General features: G+C 42.5%; 1 protein-coding gene across 4 annotated transcripts in view; it reads right to left on the bottom strand.

Moving 5' to 3' along the window:
- Nucleotides 1-15,425, bottom strand: part of LOC122547505 (interferon-inducible GTPase 5-like) — a 26,373-nt gene extending 10,948 nt beyond the window's left edge. Inside the window, exons 1-4 of one of the 4 annotated variants that reach the window (XM_087992245.1) lie at nt 15,311-15,425; nt 10,680-10,843; nt 5,407-6,663; nt 1,775-3,385 (exon numbers count right to left, since the gene is read on the bottom strand). In XM_087992245.1, coding sequence (XP_087848371.1) covers nt 3,358-3,385; nt 5,407-6,663; nt 10,680-10,699 — 1,305 coding nt within the window. In that variant the 5' untranslated portion in view covers nt 10,700-10,843; nt 15,311-15,425 and the 3' untranslated portion in view covers nt 1,775-3,357. Of the gene's footprint in view, nt 1-1,774; nt 3,386-3,490; nt 6,664-10,679; nt 10,844-15,310 lie in introns of those variants that run through there. The other 3 variants (XR_015758700.1, XM_087992247.1, XM_087992246.1) reach the window with 3 other exon arrangements.

The raw sequence follows: 15,425 nt of genomic DNA, 5'->3' as shown, positions 1-15,425 counted from the left end.
TTACACCTTTAATGATGAAAGCTACTTCCTCATTTCCCTAACGCCCATATCTTGGCTACAAGACCATTTCCAAGGCTGACCCTTTTTCAATGGCAGATGTAAAGGTGCCAGGATTGAGGCCAGAGTAATGTATGAACTTTCCATAATAACTTACCAATCCAAGGAAAGACCTAACCTCCAGTATTGACATGGAAGCCCAGCACTTATGTTCATCCTCACGTTATCTTCCAATGTTTCTTGGCCATTCTGTAGCCCAATGTACCTGGAACACACATTTTTAACTTCAAATGCATATGTTCATCTGCAAGAAACAGCTAAGGACTATGTCCAAGTTCTCGAAGTGCTCTCCATTGGCCTTCTCTGTTATTAGTACGTCATCTAAATAAATAGCGACCTCGGGTTGACCACCGGGGTAGAACATTATAAAATGTTCTCCATCATCCACTGAAAAATAGTACAGGCTGATGATATCTCAAATGGCAGTCTCATATATTGGTACAAGCCCTTATGGGAATTAATTGTAGCATACTTTTGGAAATCCTCATTTAACCACAATTGCAAGTACACATGTCTCATGTTCAGCTTTGTGAAGGACAAAGCCCCCCTGCCAGCTTTGTATATAAATCCTCTATGTGGGAGTTTGGGTATTTATCCGGCTGCAGCAAGTGGTTTACCATTTTTTTGAAATCTCCACAAAGATGAACCAACCTGTGGGGCTTCACAATTGGTACGATCAGGGGCTGCCCATTCTGCGAACTGGACTGGTTTGATGATTCCCTCACTTTCGAGCCTCATGGTTTCTGCCTCTACTTTTGTCCATAAGGCAATTGAAACTGGGTGGGAATTGCAGATGCCTGGAAGTGCTTGCTGGTCAACATGGGAGGTGGTCTTGCTTGCTTTGATAATCCCTAGACTTTCCTGACAAACTTATTTAATTAAGGCTGCACTCAGGCAGCAATTTTCAAACTGAAAAATGTGGAGCCAATCAAGTTGGATCTTTCTCAACCAATTTCACCCCATCAGGCTTTGGCCCAAGCCTTTTACTACAATCAGTGGTAACTGCTGCTCCTCAGAACCAAAGTCTGCCAAGTTTCCCTGGTACAGGTTCTCCGTCTAACCAAGGTCTTATGCAAGCACGAGGGTTGGAGTCTAGAATGAATCTTATTAAAGACTGATTCTGTAATCACTGATACAGCCACAATGCTACTAACCTCCATTGGAACCGGAAGACCATTTAACCAGATGCCTATTTTGATTGGTTCTGATTTGAATGTTGCCAAGCAATTTAACTGTTCCAAAGCAGATTTAGGAGGGCTTTCCAGGGTGTGCATTCTCCTGGACACTACCCAATGAGTTCTCTTACTCAATTCAGGATGAGTGTGACTCTTTTCCTTCTAGGATCCACATACCAGTAGCAAGTACAATGGCTTGCCGGCCCAGTTCCTGAAGAAAACTTTAACCGTTTGACCAATGCTGGCTTTGTTTTGGGGTTTTGCTGTGGGCTGACCAAGGGTCCCTCTGTTCAGAGTATGTCACGAGTGAGGCTATGCAATTGCCTTCACTCAGGTGGTGTCCCCCAAGCTCAGTCAGCTTGGTCAGGGAGTCCACATCCATCGGCATACCTGTGACTTGTGCTCCACTGGCTGCATTTTCCAATGATAAAGCCAGTTGTACTCCCTGTTTGAAGTTGGGCTTCAGCTAGTAGGTGCTTTTGCATGGTTACATCATTAATCCCAAACTCATTGCCAATGAAGCAACTCCACAGAGGCCGGTATCCTGTCACCAAAATCACCCTTTACTTACATGTGCATAGATCTTGACACTTGTTCTGCTTCCTCAGAGCCAGCTTCTCTGAGTGAACAGCACCTCTGTTTATATGTCAGCCAGGACTCCCTGATTGGATCCCCCAATCAGAAAACTCATAATCTATGAGGTCCACCCGGCTGACCTCGTTCCAGTCTCTACATTATCTTACCTTCCTGAGGTGAGTCCCAATGGATCTTCTTTGCTGAGGTTTTGTTTTTCAATGGAATACACTGCATTTCTCTACAGTCAGCCATTGATGATTAGGCACAAATGTAACTTAGAAGGAAAAATACCAGGAGGATTACAGTGATTCAACACCTTTCTCAATGTCTGCAACTTTACTTTCATCTAGCTTCTCGGATACTATTCAAAAGAAACTCAATAAAATTTCTGAGACATGATTTCCCACTGACAATGTCCTGCTGACTATCCCTAATCTGTCCTTGCCTTTCAAAATGCATGTAGATCTGTCTCGCAGAATCCCCTCAATCAACCTACGCACCACAGATGTTAGGCACACCGCTCTGTATTTCCCAGGTCTTTGCTTACAGCCCTTCTTAAATAATTGCACAACATTAGCCACCCTCCAGTCTTCTGGTACCTTCCCCATTTCTGCTAATGATACAAATATGTCAGTGAGGGACCCCACAGTTTCTTTGTTAGATTCACACAATTTCTTGGGATACACTTGATCAGATCCTGGTAATTTATTGACTGTTATGTGTTTTAAGAAAATTCCAGAATAAATGGGAATGGATTTGGGAGGTGATAACATTTTCAATGACTTTGGAGAGAAAAGGGACTTTGATTGTTTGCAAGTAAGTTCTTTAGTTTTTAGGGATTGAACAGGTAATGATCTAAGTTAAAAGTGTCTGGCAATTGGAGGATTCTCTTCATTTCGAACATGTGGGGCAAATCCTCCGCTGTTGATGTCGTCGATTTTGGAGGCAGGAAGGGCACATCATTAGATGGAGAATTAAGTGCAGGAAGGCCCACGGTCAACTCTCCCATTCAGCCAATCCTGTCCAGCCAATCGAGATCCTTATGACCAAGTAATGGCTATTCAAGGGTCTTAGCTGACCGCTGCTGGGGTTAACCCAGTGATGAGCTGGCATGTTACTATGCAGCATGCACTATAGATGTTCTCCTGCTGACAGCTTGTCATTTCAGGACAAATGGACAAGGATCTCTTGATCCAAAGCCAATCAGTATCTGATCAAGGGATTAGGCGTCTCACAGGTGGGTGCTTGTTTGTAGTTGCATGGAGCCCCAACCGCAAAACCTACTCCCCTGCCACCCCATCACTTCCCTTACTCCTAGTTCACCCTGCAATCCTTGGACTCTGAATGGGTATATCTCCAGCAGGAGCCATGGCCTCCTCTATGACATACCAACATAAGACCCATTGGCCTGTGTTTAGTCAGCAGCTCCCTCCAAATGGGGCTGCATCCTCGTGCATTTGATTCCCGGGGATGTCCACTTGTGGCCTTGCCACTGTCTCATTGAATTGTGATGCAGTGGGCCTTCCCTGGAAGAGGCAGTGTTCGTCTCTCACTCGCTCTCCTGCCTTCGGAAGGTTCTGATCATATTATGGAAGGAAACCAAACTTTAAAATGTGGTAAGGAAGGGAGATTTCCAAAATGATTTGAATGCTTTAAACAATAACTTTGTTAACAGTTTCCAAAATGGTAATCAATTATTTATTGATAATACAGCATTTAATCAGAATAATTTCAGATACAGATGTTAACACAAGCTGAACTCCAATGATATGGTAATGCCATAAAAGAGATTCAAAACATGAGCTTGACTGAAAATAAACTTGCTTTTTTTAAAATGTGTTGTAAAAAGCGCAGCTTGATTCAGAACAAAGGAATCTTGGACCTTGAGCATATGTTGTTATAGTCATCCTTGCAATCACTGGTTTTCCTGTTTTATAGTACCTCAGCAGCTGGGACCCATGGGGGAACTGGCAGAGGGTGAGTGAGTAATATGGTCGTAGAGATGAGTGTGTCAGCTTTAGCACAACATGAACCTTGAAAATATAAAATTGTAAGTGGAAGGGTTTCTTTTAAGAATTGTGTCCATCAGTGACAATAGATTACAGTTTATGTCAATATGGTTTAAGGTGAGGGGAAAAGACTTAAAAATGCCCTGACGGGTAACTTTTTCACGCTAAGGGTGGAGTGTGTCTGGAATGAGATGCCAAAGGAGGTGGTGGAGGCTGGTACAATTACAACATTTAAAAGGCATATGGGTGGGTATATGAGCAGGAAGGGTTTAGAGGGATATGCCAAATGCTGGCAAATGGGACGAGGTCAGTTTGGAATGTCTGGTCAGTGTGGATGACTTGGACCAAAGAAACTGTTTCTGTAGATGTTGCAGTTTATGGATAGCAGCAGCTTTATGATTCCAGTATCCTGTACTGTCTTCACTGGGAAGCTGCTGTCAACAGCATGTCTGCAATTTACATCTGCTTCAGTCGCCTGCCTCGCATTTGCAAATGCTACCTCTATATTGTGAGTCATAGCTTTTGGAGCAGACAGTGGCAGCTGTGGAAAATTACTTTGAAGTGGTTTGTGGTCAGCCCCAAATGTGATTTTGTCTCTTGGAAGTAGGCATTGATGAAAATGTTCACAAGCAAAGACAGTGGCCAGGCATTCTTTGTCCATTCGAGTGTAATGTGTTCCATTTCTGTTCATGTTCTGGAACCAAGTGTAACCCGCTGTCCTTGCTGCAACAGGGTTGTTCCAAGTCCTGTCTCACTGGTACTGAGGGGTGGGCCCTTGATGCCAAGTGCAGTCTCTCTCACATCACCTGTGCAATCCATCTCTTTGGACCGTGTTTGGATCTAAGGTGCTATGAAGCCAGGAGCTGATTGAGCCTTCATCCTTCATCATGTAAATTGAGATCTGCAGAGAAGTTAAACTTTTTCTGACATTCTAACACCAGGTGAGTGGGCTGTACACTGAATGTGCTGATGGGTTTAACAGTATTGGAAAATAAGCTTCCTCTTGATAAGGCTTTATGTTGGGATTGTTATATACTGGGAGGAAGACTATACCGTTAACCTTAACACAGGTTTAAAATGTCATGTGAATGATAGCCATGAGGGTGCAAAAAGAGACCAATGTGGTAATTACCCATAATCAAAAATAAAACACAATCCCAGTGAGTTTTCTTTCTGTAGGAGTCCATTTCAGTCGTAATGCTGTTGTCATATTTTAGAAGACACCATTACAGAGAAGGAGCTGAACGTTAGAAGGAGCTGTCCATCACTGTCAAAGTGGACACACAGATATTTCTTACCAGAGGAATGGTGGGCTGAATGGATACATCCTGTGCTGGATAATTCCAGCAACAGGGAACACTTATTTTATTTGTATTTCATGTGTTCAGGGAACATGTGAAATTAATTGGAGACTTAAAATTCTCCTTATAATACACCTCGAAAAAGATGCTGTTCTGCAATAACATTTCCCTGGTATCAGGGAGGAATATTTTCACAAATGAGTTCAGTCACAAGGGAATATTTGAGTAAAACTTCATCAGTATTTAGGGCTAGATCCCAGTTATCCATCAGCTGCAGTATTCACTCACCGCACTGATGTTTGGTTTGGATCATTTTCGGTCCCAAATGCAGCTGCCACCACTTTCTGTGCACTCTCTGTAAGATCATCCAGTGCACCACTCAGTAGTTTGTAGGTCATAAGGAACGAAGAGCCTGCTCCGAAGATGGAACCAATCACTGGGATGGTGTCAAGGGCGAGCTCGATTGCTGAAATGGTGACAGCAGCAGCACCCCATGCCAATCTGTTTATGACATCGGGGGTTATCTCCCCCCCGACCAGGGGAGTTGTCACCACTGCTTTCAGATCCTCCACAGGTTTCCCTGCCCTCTTGGCCAGACTTTGAAGAGACGAATCATTCAGACCCAGACATTGACGGAAATGTACTATTCCTCCAATTACTATCCCAATGTCACAGCCCAGGGAGACTCCGGGAACTGGCACCGCCCCAATTCCCCCAGAAAGTGTCGCCAACATCCAGACTTGTTTCCTTAGCTCTTTCCTTTTCTTCTCCACTATCCGTGAGTTTAAATTTGGAAGGGCCACTATGTACGCACTTTTCTTTATATTCGGAAGGCCATCTTCCAGAGCTTTATTTAACAGACTAAAATCGTACAGATTCAGGTCAAAATTTGATATCAGGAACACTTTGGGTGATGGGATCCCTGCCTCTTGCAGCTTGCTGACACAGTCATTCCTGATCTTCTTCAGTTCTTCCTCTTCATTAAATTGTCTCCCTCTCTTTCTCTTTGAATAAAGATCACTATCAATTTTAGATCGAACAAAATAGAAATTCTTCCCGAGCCGTTTGATCTCTCCGGCAAGTTTTGTGTCATTTTCTGTAAATCGACCAGCAGAGATGACGATGAAAAAATCATACCTTTTAAAATTCATTTCCTTCAGGTATTTATTTGCTGGGAACTTTACGGTTCCAATTCCTGGCAGGTCCCAGAAACAAACATTTGGCAGGTTGGGATGTTTGTATCCCGTTAGCTCCAATGTAGGTTCCTTGCAATCAACTTCAGCTGCTCCCTCATCATCGAACTGAAGTCCTCTCATCGCATTGATGAAGGAAGATTTCCCTGCACCTGATTGTCCTGTTACTGCAACATTAAGATATGTATAGCTTAGTTCACTTACTTTCTGCTGTACCACTGTTTTAACCTTTTCCACTCCACCCGTGTCATAATCAGCCTTGAGTTTGGTGAGTTCTTCAGAACTGAACAATGAAGAATTTGAAGAATTTGTTGCATTTTCTGAACAGTTTGAAGTTGCATCTTGTTGATGTCTGAAAGAAAATAAGTTTAAATAATCTTTAGAAATGTTCAGAGCCTCTTAATACACCTAATTTTACATTGACTGTTAAAAGAAAATCACTGTTTTAAATATAGCTGATTGCAATGCCCAATTTATACAAAAGATTTAACATGAGATGAATGACCATCATCCTGCTTCCTGTTGGATCCCTTATGTTTAGGTTCATAGTCTCTCATTCTCTCTCGACACAGTTGCAACCAAACGTCTACCTCCTCACCCCACGTTCCTCTTCACCAGTCTGTGAATCACCTTCCTTCATTCCATCTAAGCTCTCCCAAAGGGGTGGTTCCAAACTGCTGTTTGTGAGGCTCAAGTGGCGTGATGGATCAAGTGAACTGAGGCTTGGTTAAAGCCCAAACCCAGGGCTTTGCTGTTGGAGACACTCCTTTTGTGTTGAAGGACTGAAGAAGAGGAGAGTTTAATAGGGTACAGGAGCTGTATGCCTGCCAGTATACTTTCTTTACAAGCAACATTGAGCAAGTGTAATGTGTTGCACTGATTGGTTGTATTCTAGAGGAGGAAGACGGAGAAGCAGTCTAGTTTGGGGATGGTAAGGCAGCGCGATCACATGGTATGTGTGTCCTGTTATATGTGAGAAGTCATGGACGCTACCAGTGACATGACCAACCACAAATGCAGGTAATGTAACCAGCCACAGAAACCTGAGCTCTGGGCTTTGCAGTTTGGATTGGCAGCTAGAGTCACTGTGTGCATCTGCAGGACTGAGATCAAGGTGGATAGCATGTTCACAGAGGTAGTCAAACTGCAGGCTAGGATCTTGTAGACAGAAGGACATGGGCGACTGTCAAACAGTCCCAGAGAACCAGGAAGAGAACCCTGATCAATTTTCCAGTTTGGACATTGGTGAAGGCATTGGTTCCTTGTATGGGTGCAGTCAGAGGCAAGTTCATGGCACTATGGATGGTTCAGCTAGACAACAGGGGAGAATGATAGAGGATTCATTAGTTAAGGGAACTGGCATTTCAGTGTTACTCCCTGGTACCAGGGCCAACAATGTCACTAGTGATTGCAGGACATTCTTCTGGGAGAAGCTGAACTGGTGGAGGTCGTGATGCATGTGACTTGGGTAGGAACAGCAAATGTCAGGGAGCTGGAAACGAGATTGAAAAGCAGGGGCCCTTGATTAGTAACTTCAGAATTCCTTCCGTCTCATCTGAGAGTCAGCACAGAATTAGGAAAATGGAGCTTGTGGCTGGAGAATCTTGTGGAGGGAGGGAGGGCATGGAGAAGTCGAGCATCTTTGCAGGGAAGTTCGCTCGTGCTGCTGGGGCTTTAATGTGGTTTGGAAAGGGAAAGGGAAGCTGAGAAACTCCGATTTGAGTGAAACAAAGTGAGTGAAATATATAGAGTGCTGAAGGAATATTTGAGGATTTGGCCTCCACCTCAATGAATATTATTTACATAATAAGTGTTTTTTTTGTAAAATATCGAAAATGTTTAAGCAATATTCAGTGTTTATATACATTTTAAATTGATTTAATGAAATAAAAACTCTGCAAACTATGAACATTTTGTGTTCAGTCCTTTATTTACGATCAGGTGAGTTATCTGAACAGTTATCCAAACAAAATACTCCCCACCCGTCTCGTTCGGATAAACCAAAGTTATTCTGTAAATAGATTATTGTCAAAAGTCAGACTGTTTACCAGTGGGATTTGGTAAGGATCACCACTTGATCCACTGCTGTTCACAAGATGCATAAAATGTCAGATTTCCAAAGTTGCTGAAGATACCAAACTGAAATAAGTTATGAAGAGGATACAAGGAGGCCTCAACAGGTCTTGGACAGGCTCAGTGAATGGGTTAAAGTATGACAGACAATAACAGCAGAGGATATGGAGCAGATTAGGCCATTCAGCCCATTGAGTCTGCTCTACTATGCAATGACATCACGGCTGATCTAATAATTTTCAACTCCTTTCCTGTCGTATCCAAATAATCTGAAATCCTTTAATGCTCAAAAAGCTGTTGATCTCAGTCTTGAACAATCCATCCTAATAGTCCATCCTCAACAGACCTCTGCATGAAGAATTCCTCAAATATACTACCTTCCGAGAAAGTGAAATTCCCTCCAATCTCAGTTTGACATACAAGAGCTCTGATTTTGACATTATGCTCTCAGGTTCTAGGTTCTCTACATCCATCCTATTAAGCCCCTTCAGAATCCCATGTTTCAGTAACGTCTCCCTACATTCTCCTAAACTCCAATTACAGGCACAGCCTGTTCAACCTCTCAAAAAAAATCACCCCATTCCCATAATCGACTTGGTGAACCTTCCCTGAGCTGCCTTCAATGTCAGTACCTCTTCCCTTAAGGCAAGGGGAATATAATCCTTCCCAGTATTACAGCTATGATCTGACTCATGCTTTGTATCATTTCAGCAAAACCTCCATATTTTATACACTGTTTCCTTTGAAATAAAAGCTAAGTCTACTTCCCTTCCCTGTTACCCAATGACCTTGTATTTTAGCTTCCTGTGATTCCTGTACAGGGATGCAAATTTCTTCTGTTATGCAAAATTCTGCAGTCTTTCCCCATTTAGATGATATTCAGCTCTTCTGTACTTTCTACTAAAGTGTATAATCTCACACTTTCACAAATTATAGTCCACTTACCAAATGTGTTGCCTGCTCACATAATCTGTCTAAGGTGGATTCTTTCTATCCTGCTCCCTGCTTGCCCCATTCTATTGTGTTACCTTACACTTCATTATGGTATTTTCAACTCCTCCTTCATCCAAAGTCATTAGTTTGTATTGTATATAATCATGGCCCCAGCATTGATCCCTCTGACAGTCCATTCATTAGTGAGAACTCCCTCATTATCCTAGCTTTCTATATTCTCTACTCATTAGCCAATCCTCCATGCACGCTCATATACCACCACCAGTGCCATGGGCACTTGTCTTAATAAATGGGCCTATGGGCAATTCCTTATTGAACACTTTTTTGAAAATTCAAATACATTATATCTTCTTCTTCCTGTTTATCCATCTGCTGAATGCCTCCTGAAACAATTCTAATAAAACGTGTCGTCAGGCAGGATTTCCCTTTTCGAAAGCATTGCTGTCTTTGCTTGATTACTTAGAGTCAATATTTACCCAATGACAGTTGTTAAACTGGAATTGCACAGGGATTTGAGACCAGGTATAAAGATGCACTTCTATAACGCCTTACTGAGAGCCCATTGGCATATTGTGTCTAGTTTTAGTCCCCGTTAAAGGAGGGATCTGCAATCGTAGAGGAGTGCAATAGAACTTCACCAGATTAATGTTGCGATGGTAGGGTTGTCATATGAGAAGCAATTGAAGAAACTACATTTTGCAGAAGGGTTGACTGCATTTACCTCATTTAAAAAACTGATCATGCATGACAGATATTTGTATATATAAGATGGATTTTGAGTAGAAAACCTGGTACATATTCCTGCTCATCTTAAATGGCCCTGTGGGCGGCATGGTGGCACAGTGGTTAGCACTGCTGCCTCACAGCGCCAGAGACCTGGGTTCAATTCCCACCACAATCAGACTGACTGTGTGGAGTTTGCACATTCTCCCCATGTCTGCATGGATTTCCTCGGATGCTCCAGTTTCCTTCCACAGTCCAAAGATGTGCAGGTTAGGTGAATTGACCACGCTAAATTGCCCGTAGTGTTAGGGGCAGGGGTAAATGTAGGGGAACGGGTCTGGCTGATGTGGACTTGTTGGGCCGAAACTGTAAGTTTCCACACTGTAATTAATCTAATCTTAACTGGAGACTTCCTTCACTTAGATGGTATTAGGTTGTTGTAATTTGCTGTCCCAGAGGAATGTGGAAATTCAACTATTGATCATATTCATGACTCAATTGAGTTCTGCAGTTCTGATCTAATTTACTGGGAGAGGAGGCTCCGTGGGCTGAATGGCCTTTTCCTGTTTCTATGTTCCTTTGAGCCTATGACAGAATCTGAGGAGTTTTTTGACCAACCTGGAGCTGGCTCCTCCCATCCTCCTTCTGTGTGTCTCACTGCTTTCCCCGTCTGACTGCCCAGTGATTCCAGAGAACTCTCCTCAGAAAGGGGGGAGGGGCCAGAGGGTCATAGCTCCTCCCACGATGTCACTTCTTTGTGTTTGGTTGTGTTCGGTTTTCTCCTGTTAGAGGGAGAGTAGAGAGAGAGAGTGGCAGCACTTTATTCACCATCAGATAAAGTACGAGACAGGTGTGAGGAACCCCGTCCTTAATCAGGAACATGAACTTCATCCCAGAACATTTTACATCTTCACCCAGTCAATGTGTGAGGGAAGGAGTGAGTTGTGTTTCATCCCGAATACTTTCAGGTTATTGCTCTCTTTGGGGAAACAGAGAGGGCAGGCTGAGTGGAAAATAGAAAAATATTGTGAGTGCAGGTTTTACTGTACAAATAATGTTGTCTGAATGACCCTCCCTTTGATTAATGTGTAAATTGGCTGGTATCTGGTGGTGATGTGCAGACACTGCGTGGCAAATTGCTACAAAGTTCCTCATGATTTGCCCCATTCCAGTTTTAGCCTCATGAACATGGCATTTTATGCTTCATTTCACCCAAGGTTTTCATGATGTTGCTCCATTTACATATGAACTGGCCATGAATCAAATTATTACTGAAAATCACAAAATGGCTGATTTGTTACATGACTACTTGTCTTCATAACAGAGAATGAATTACCTGAGCTAGGCTGAAAATTAAAGGCAGGGCAAGGGAAGATCTTTAGCCAAGTTTGAAATGGTAAAGGCAATATAATGCATCTAAAAATGGACAATGTTATAGCAACGCAGCCTGGGGAGGTGGTAGATTCAGAAACAATAACAATGGTGAACAGTCGTGTGGGCAGACACAAACAGGCAGGGAAGAGAAGGATATGGGCCATGAGCAGGCAGACAGGATTAGTTCAGAATGGCATCATGGTGCAGACCTGGTGGGCTGTAGGGTTATGTTCTGGTTATGTTCTGTCAGCTGGGATCCCCTACCCACTCAGATTATCTAAATTATGAGACTACAGCAAAGAGTTATGGAGAGAAAGTTTCCAGCTAAAATCTGTGACCAAGGAGAGCACAAGTTAGTGCCAACTTTATACACTTAACCATTAACATTTACATCTCACATATCCATTGCAATGGCAATTGTATTTTGCATTTATCTCTGCCTTGCCAATAATGCTTGCCTTGCATTTGTATCTGATGTTAGATAATAAATGAATTGAGGGAACGTGTTCGTCATCAATGGGGATTACATTGGGATATAATTAAAAGGTCAATGAATGGCAATTTTAAACAGATGAAGAGAGTCTATGATCAGTGATTGAATTTCAAACTTGTGAATACAAGGGACTGGGAATGGGGTCAGCTCTGACTGAGTAGGTTTCACACTGTCTCTGATTCACAAGGCTATGCATTCAATTCCACCTTTAGTACCTGAACTCAGAAATTACACCTGGCATATCTGATGACAAATCACTACCTCCAGGCACTACTTCAAGCAAGAGCTGGGAACTTGTCCCCAGTACACCAGCCAATACCCATCAGCCAGATTTCTGGGTCACATGACTGAGTTGTTCACTCTTTTTTAGTTAAACCTTCTTGACTTGGGATCAAGTCAATGTCCAGTCAGGGAAGAATGTTATTACAGAGTCATAGAGTTGTACAGCATGGAAACAGACCCTTCGGTCCTATTCGTCTATGTCGACCAAAGATTCTAAATTAATCTAGCCCCAATTACCAGCATTTGGCCCATGCCTCTCTAAACCTTTCCTTTTCATGTACCCATCCGGATGCCTTTTCAATGTTGTAATTGTACCAGCCTCCACCACTTCTTCTGGTAACACATTCCATTCATACACCACCCTTTGCGTGAAAATGTTGCCCCTTAGGTCCCTTTTAAATCTTTCCCCACACCTCTAGTTTTGGACTTCCCCACCCCAGGGAAAAGACCTTGTCTATTCACCCTATCCATGCTCCTCATGATTTTATAAACTTCTATAAGGTCACCCTTCAGCCTCTGACATTCCAGGGAAAAAAGCTCCAGTTTATTCCCTATAGCTCAAACCCTCCAACCCTGGCAACATCCTTGGACATCTTTTCTGAGCCCTGTCAACTTTCACAACACAGTTCCTATAGCAGGGAGACCAGAATTGAACACAGTATTCCAATAGTGACCTCACCAATGTCCTGTACAACTGCAATATGACCTCCCAACTCCTATACTCAATTGACTGACCAATAAAGGCAAGCATACCAAATGCCTTCTTCACTATCCTATCTACATACAACTCCACTTTCACGAACTATGAACATGCACTCCAAAGTCTCTGTTCATCAACACTCCTCAGGACCTTACCATTAAGTGTATAAGCCCAACCCTGACATGCCTTTCAAAAAATGCAGCATCTCATTGTTTATCTAAATTAAACTCCTTCTGCCACTCCTCAGCCCATTGGGCTCTTGATCAGATGGATCGATGTAGTCTGCATGGTATCAATTTTGGTATCATCTGCAAATTTACTAATGTTGACTGTAAATGCCAGAGAAGGTAAATGGAAATCAGTGGATGTAGTGCATTTGCATTTTCAAGAGACATTTTAGAATACATTTGTAAGAGAAAATTTGATCAGATAAATAAAAGTGCTTTTCAACCAAAGATATTTGAAATGTAATCTCTGTTCTAAAGCAAGTTTACTCAGGAAACTCCCATGAACAACATGACAATGCCCAGATAATCTGCTTTTGGAACATTAGGGTATCAATGAAAAAATAAAGAAACTTGTAGAACTACAGAAGTTGTAGGACTTATAGAACTTAAACTTATCGAAGTTTGGTCAGAAAACAGTCAATTTGATCTCCATTTGTCAAACATGAAAGTGTTCAGAAAATGTTTACAACAATGCAGCCAGAGTTGGAGGGTTTGAGCTATAATAGAGATTGAATAGGCTGGGGCTACGTGCCCTGGAGCGTCAGAGGCTGAAGGGTGACCTAATAGAGGTTTATAAAGTCATGAGGGGCATGAATAGGGTATTTTCCTCAAAGCAGGAGTGTCCAAAACTAGAGGGCAGAAGTTTAAGGCCAGAGTGGAAAGATTTAAAAGGGACCTATGGGGTGGTCTTTTCCCACAGAAGGGTGGTGCGTGTATGGAATGAGCTGCCAGAGGAAGCGGTGGATACTGGTACAATTACAGCATTTAAATGGCATCTGGATGGGTACATGAAGAGGAAGGGTTTAGAGGGTTATGGGCCAAATGTTGGCAAATAGGACTTGATTAATTTAGGATATCTGGTCAGCATGGATGGGTTGGTCCGTGATGTACACATCTATGACCCTATATTACAAAAAGTGTATAGAGCTGCTGCAGAGTAGGTTGGTCTTTCCTCAGGTCTGAAACTGATAGCAGTGGATGTTATTCTATAACTGTACATAGCTCCAATTAACTTGATCTACTTTCTTCTTTCTGGAACTGATTTGGTCTTAATTAGTTTACCACAAGTCTTCATTCATCTTCATGTATTTACCATCTTTAAATCTGACAGGTTAAGGATTACTCAGTGCTGTTATTCACTAAGGTTGGGTTGCAGCTGGTATTAACAATTAATTTCAGCAACACTGGATGAAAATTGTTCAAAAGCTAAACATATATCAGCAAGTATAACGAGAGGGATATATTGAGAAATACCTCACACCAGCAAAATCCGGCACACACTAATCAACACGTCTTATTTCATTTCTTTCTTGGGCTCCTGTTCTGGAATTTCTACTGCTGTACCGGAGCTTTTTCACAGTCAAGGGCTCATCCATTGACAGGACCATGATTTTCAAGTGACTCCTGATCGCCATCACGACGTTTTACCTCCTTTGCTGTAATTCTACCAAGTAAACCTCTAATAAGGAGTGAGAATTCATTGTGTAATGAAGAATCAGCAGGATTAGCTGTGTTGAAGGCTAACTCAAAGGATTTTTTTTATTGAATCATGGGGATATGGTGTCAGTGGCTGGCCAGCATTTATTTCCAGTCTCTCGCTACCCTTGTGAAGGTGGTAGGGAGTTGCTTTTTTGAACTGCTGCAGTCCATGTTCTGTCAATAGACCCACAATGCCCTCAGGGAGGGAATTCCAGAGAATGTGAAGGAATAGTAATATATTTCCAAGTCAGGATGGAGTGTGACTTAGAGGGAAATTTGCAGGCGTGGTGTTCCCATGTATCTGCTGTCCCTATCCTTCTTGACGGTCATATGGAAGGTTCAGTCAAATGCAGCCTTGATGTCAAGGCCGAACACTCTCACCTCCCTTCCGGGATTTATTTCTTTGAGCATGTTTGAACATGGTTCAAGGAGGCTGCTCACCACCACATTCTCAAGGACAACTAGGGCTGTGTACATCATGAATGATTTTTAAAAACATATATGACCACATTTTAAACCACTGAAAGTATTTTAAGCCAACGGGATATGCGCACTCAACTTCAGAGTTGGAGGGGTGAAGCAGATCGACAGAGCCAGACTCTCCCAAGTTGTGCTGTAATCCTGTTTAAATTTAAATGCAATTCTCTCTGAATGTGACACCTGCACTGTTTTGTTTTCATTTCCTGGTCCTTACCTGCCCTGTTTCCGTGGAGGGGGCGAATTTCTCCGTGTAGTTCACACTGAATGCACACCGATGGTATCTGTGATCTCGGTGTCGCACTCACTTTGTCAGTGAACAAGGAAGCTCG

This window comes from Chiloscyllium plagiosum, unplaced genomic scaffold (assembly GCF_037043375.1).
Source record: "Chiloscyllium plagiosum isolate Xiang-an unplaced genomic scaffold, Cpla_swu_hap1 HiC_scaffold_11, whole genome shotgun sequence".
Lineage (NCBI taxonomy): Eukaryota > Metazoa > Chordata > Chondrichthyes > Orectolobiformes > Hemiscylliidae > Chiloscyllium > Chiloscyllium plagiosum.
This window is presented reverse-complemented; position numbering and strand designations above follow the sequence as displayed.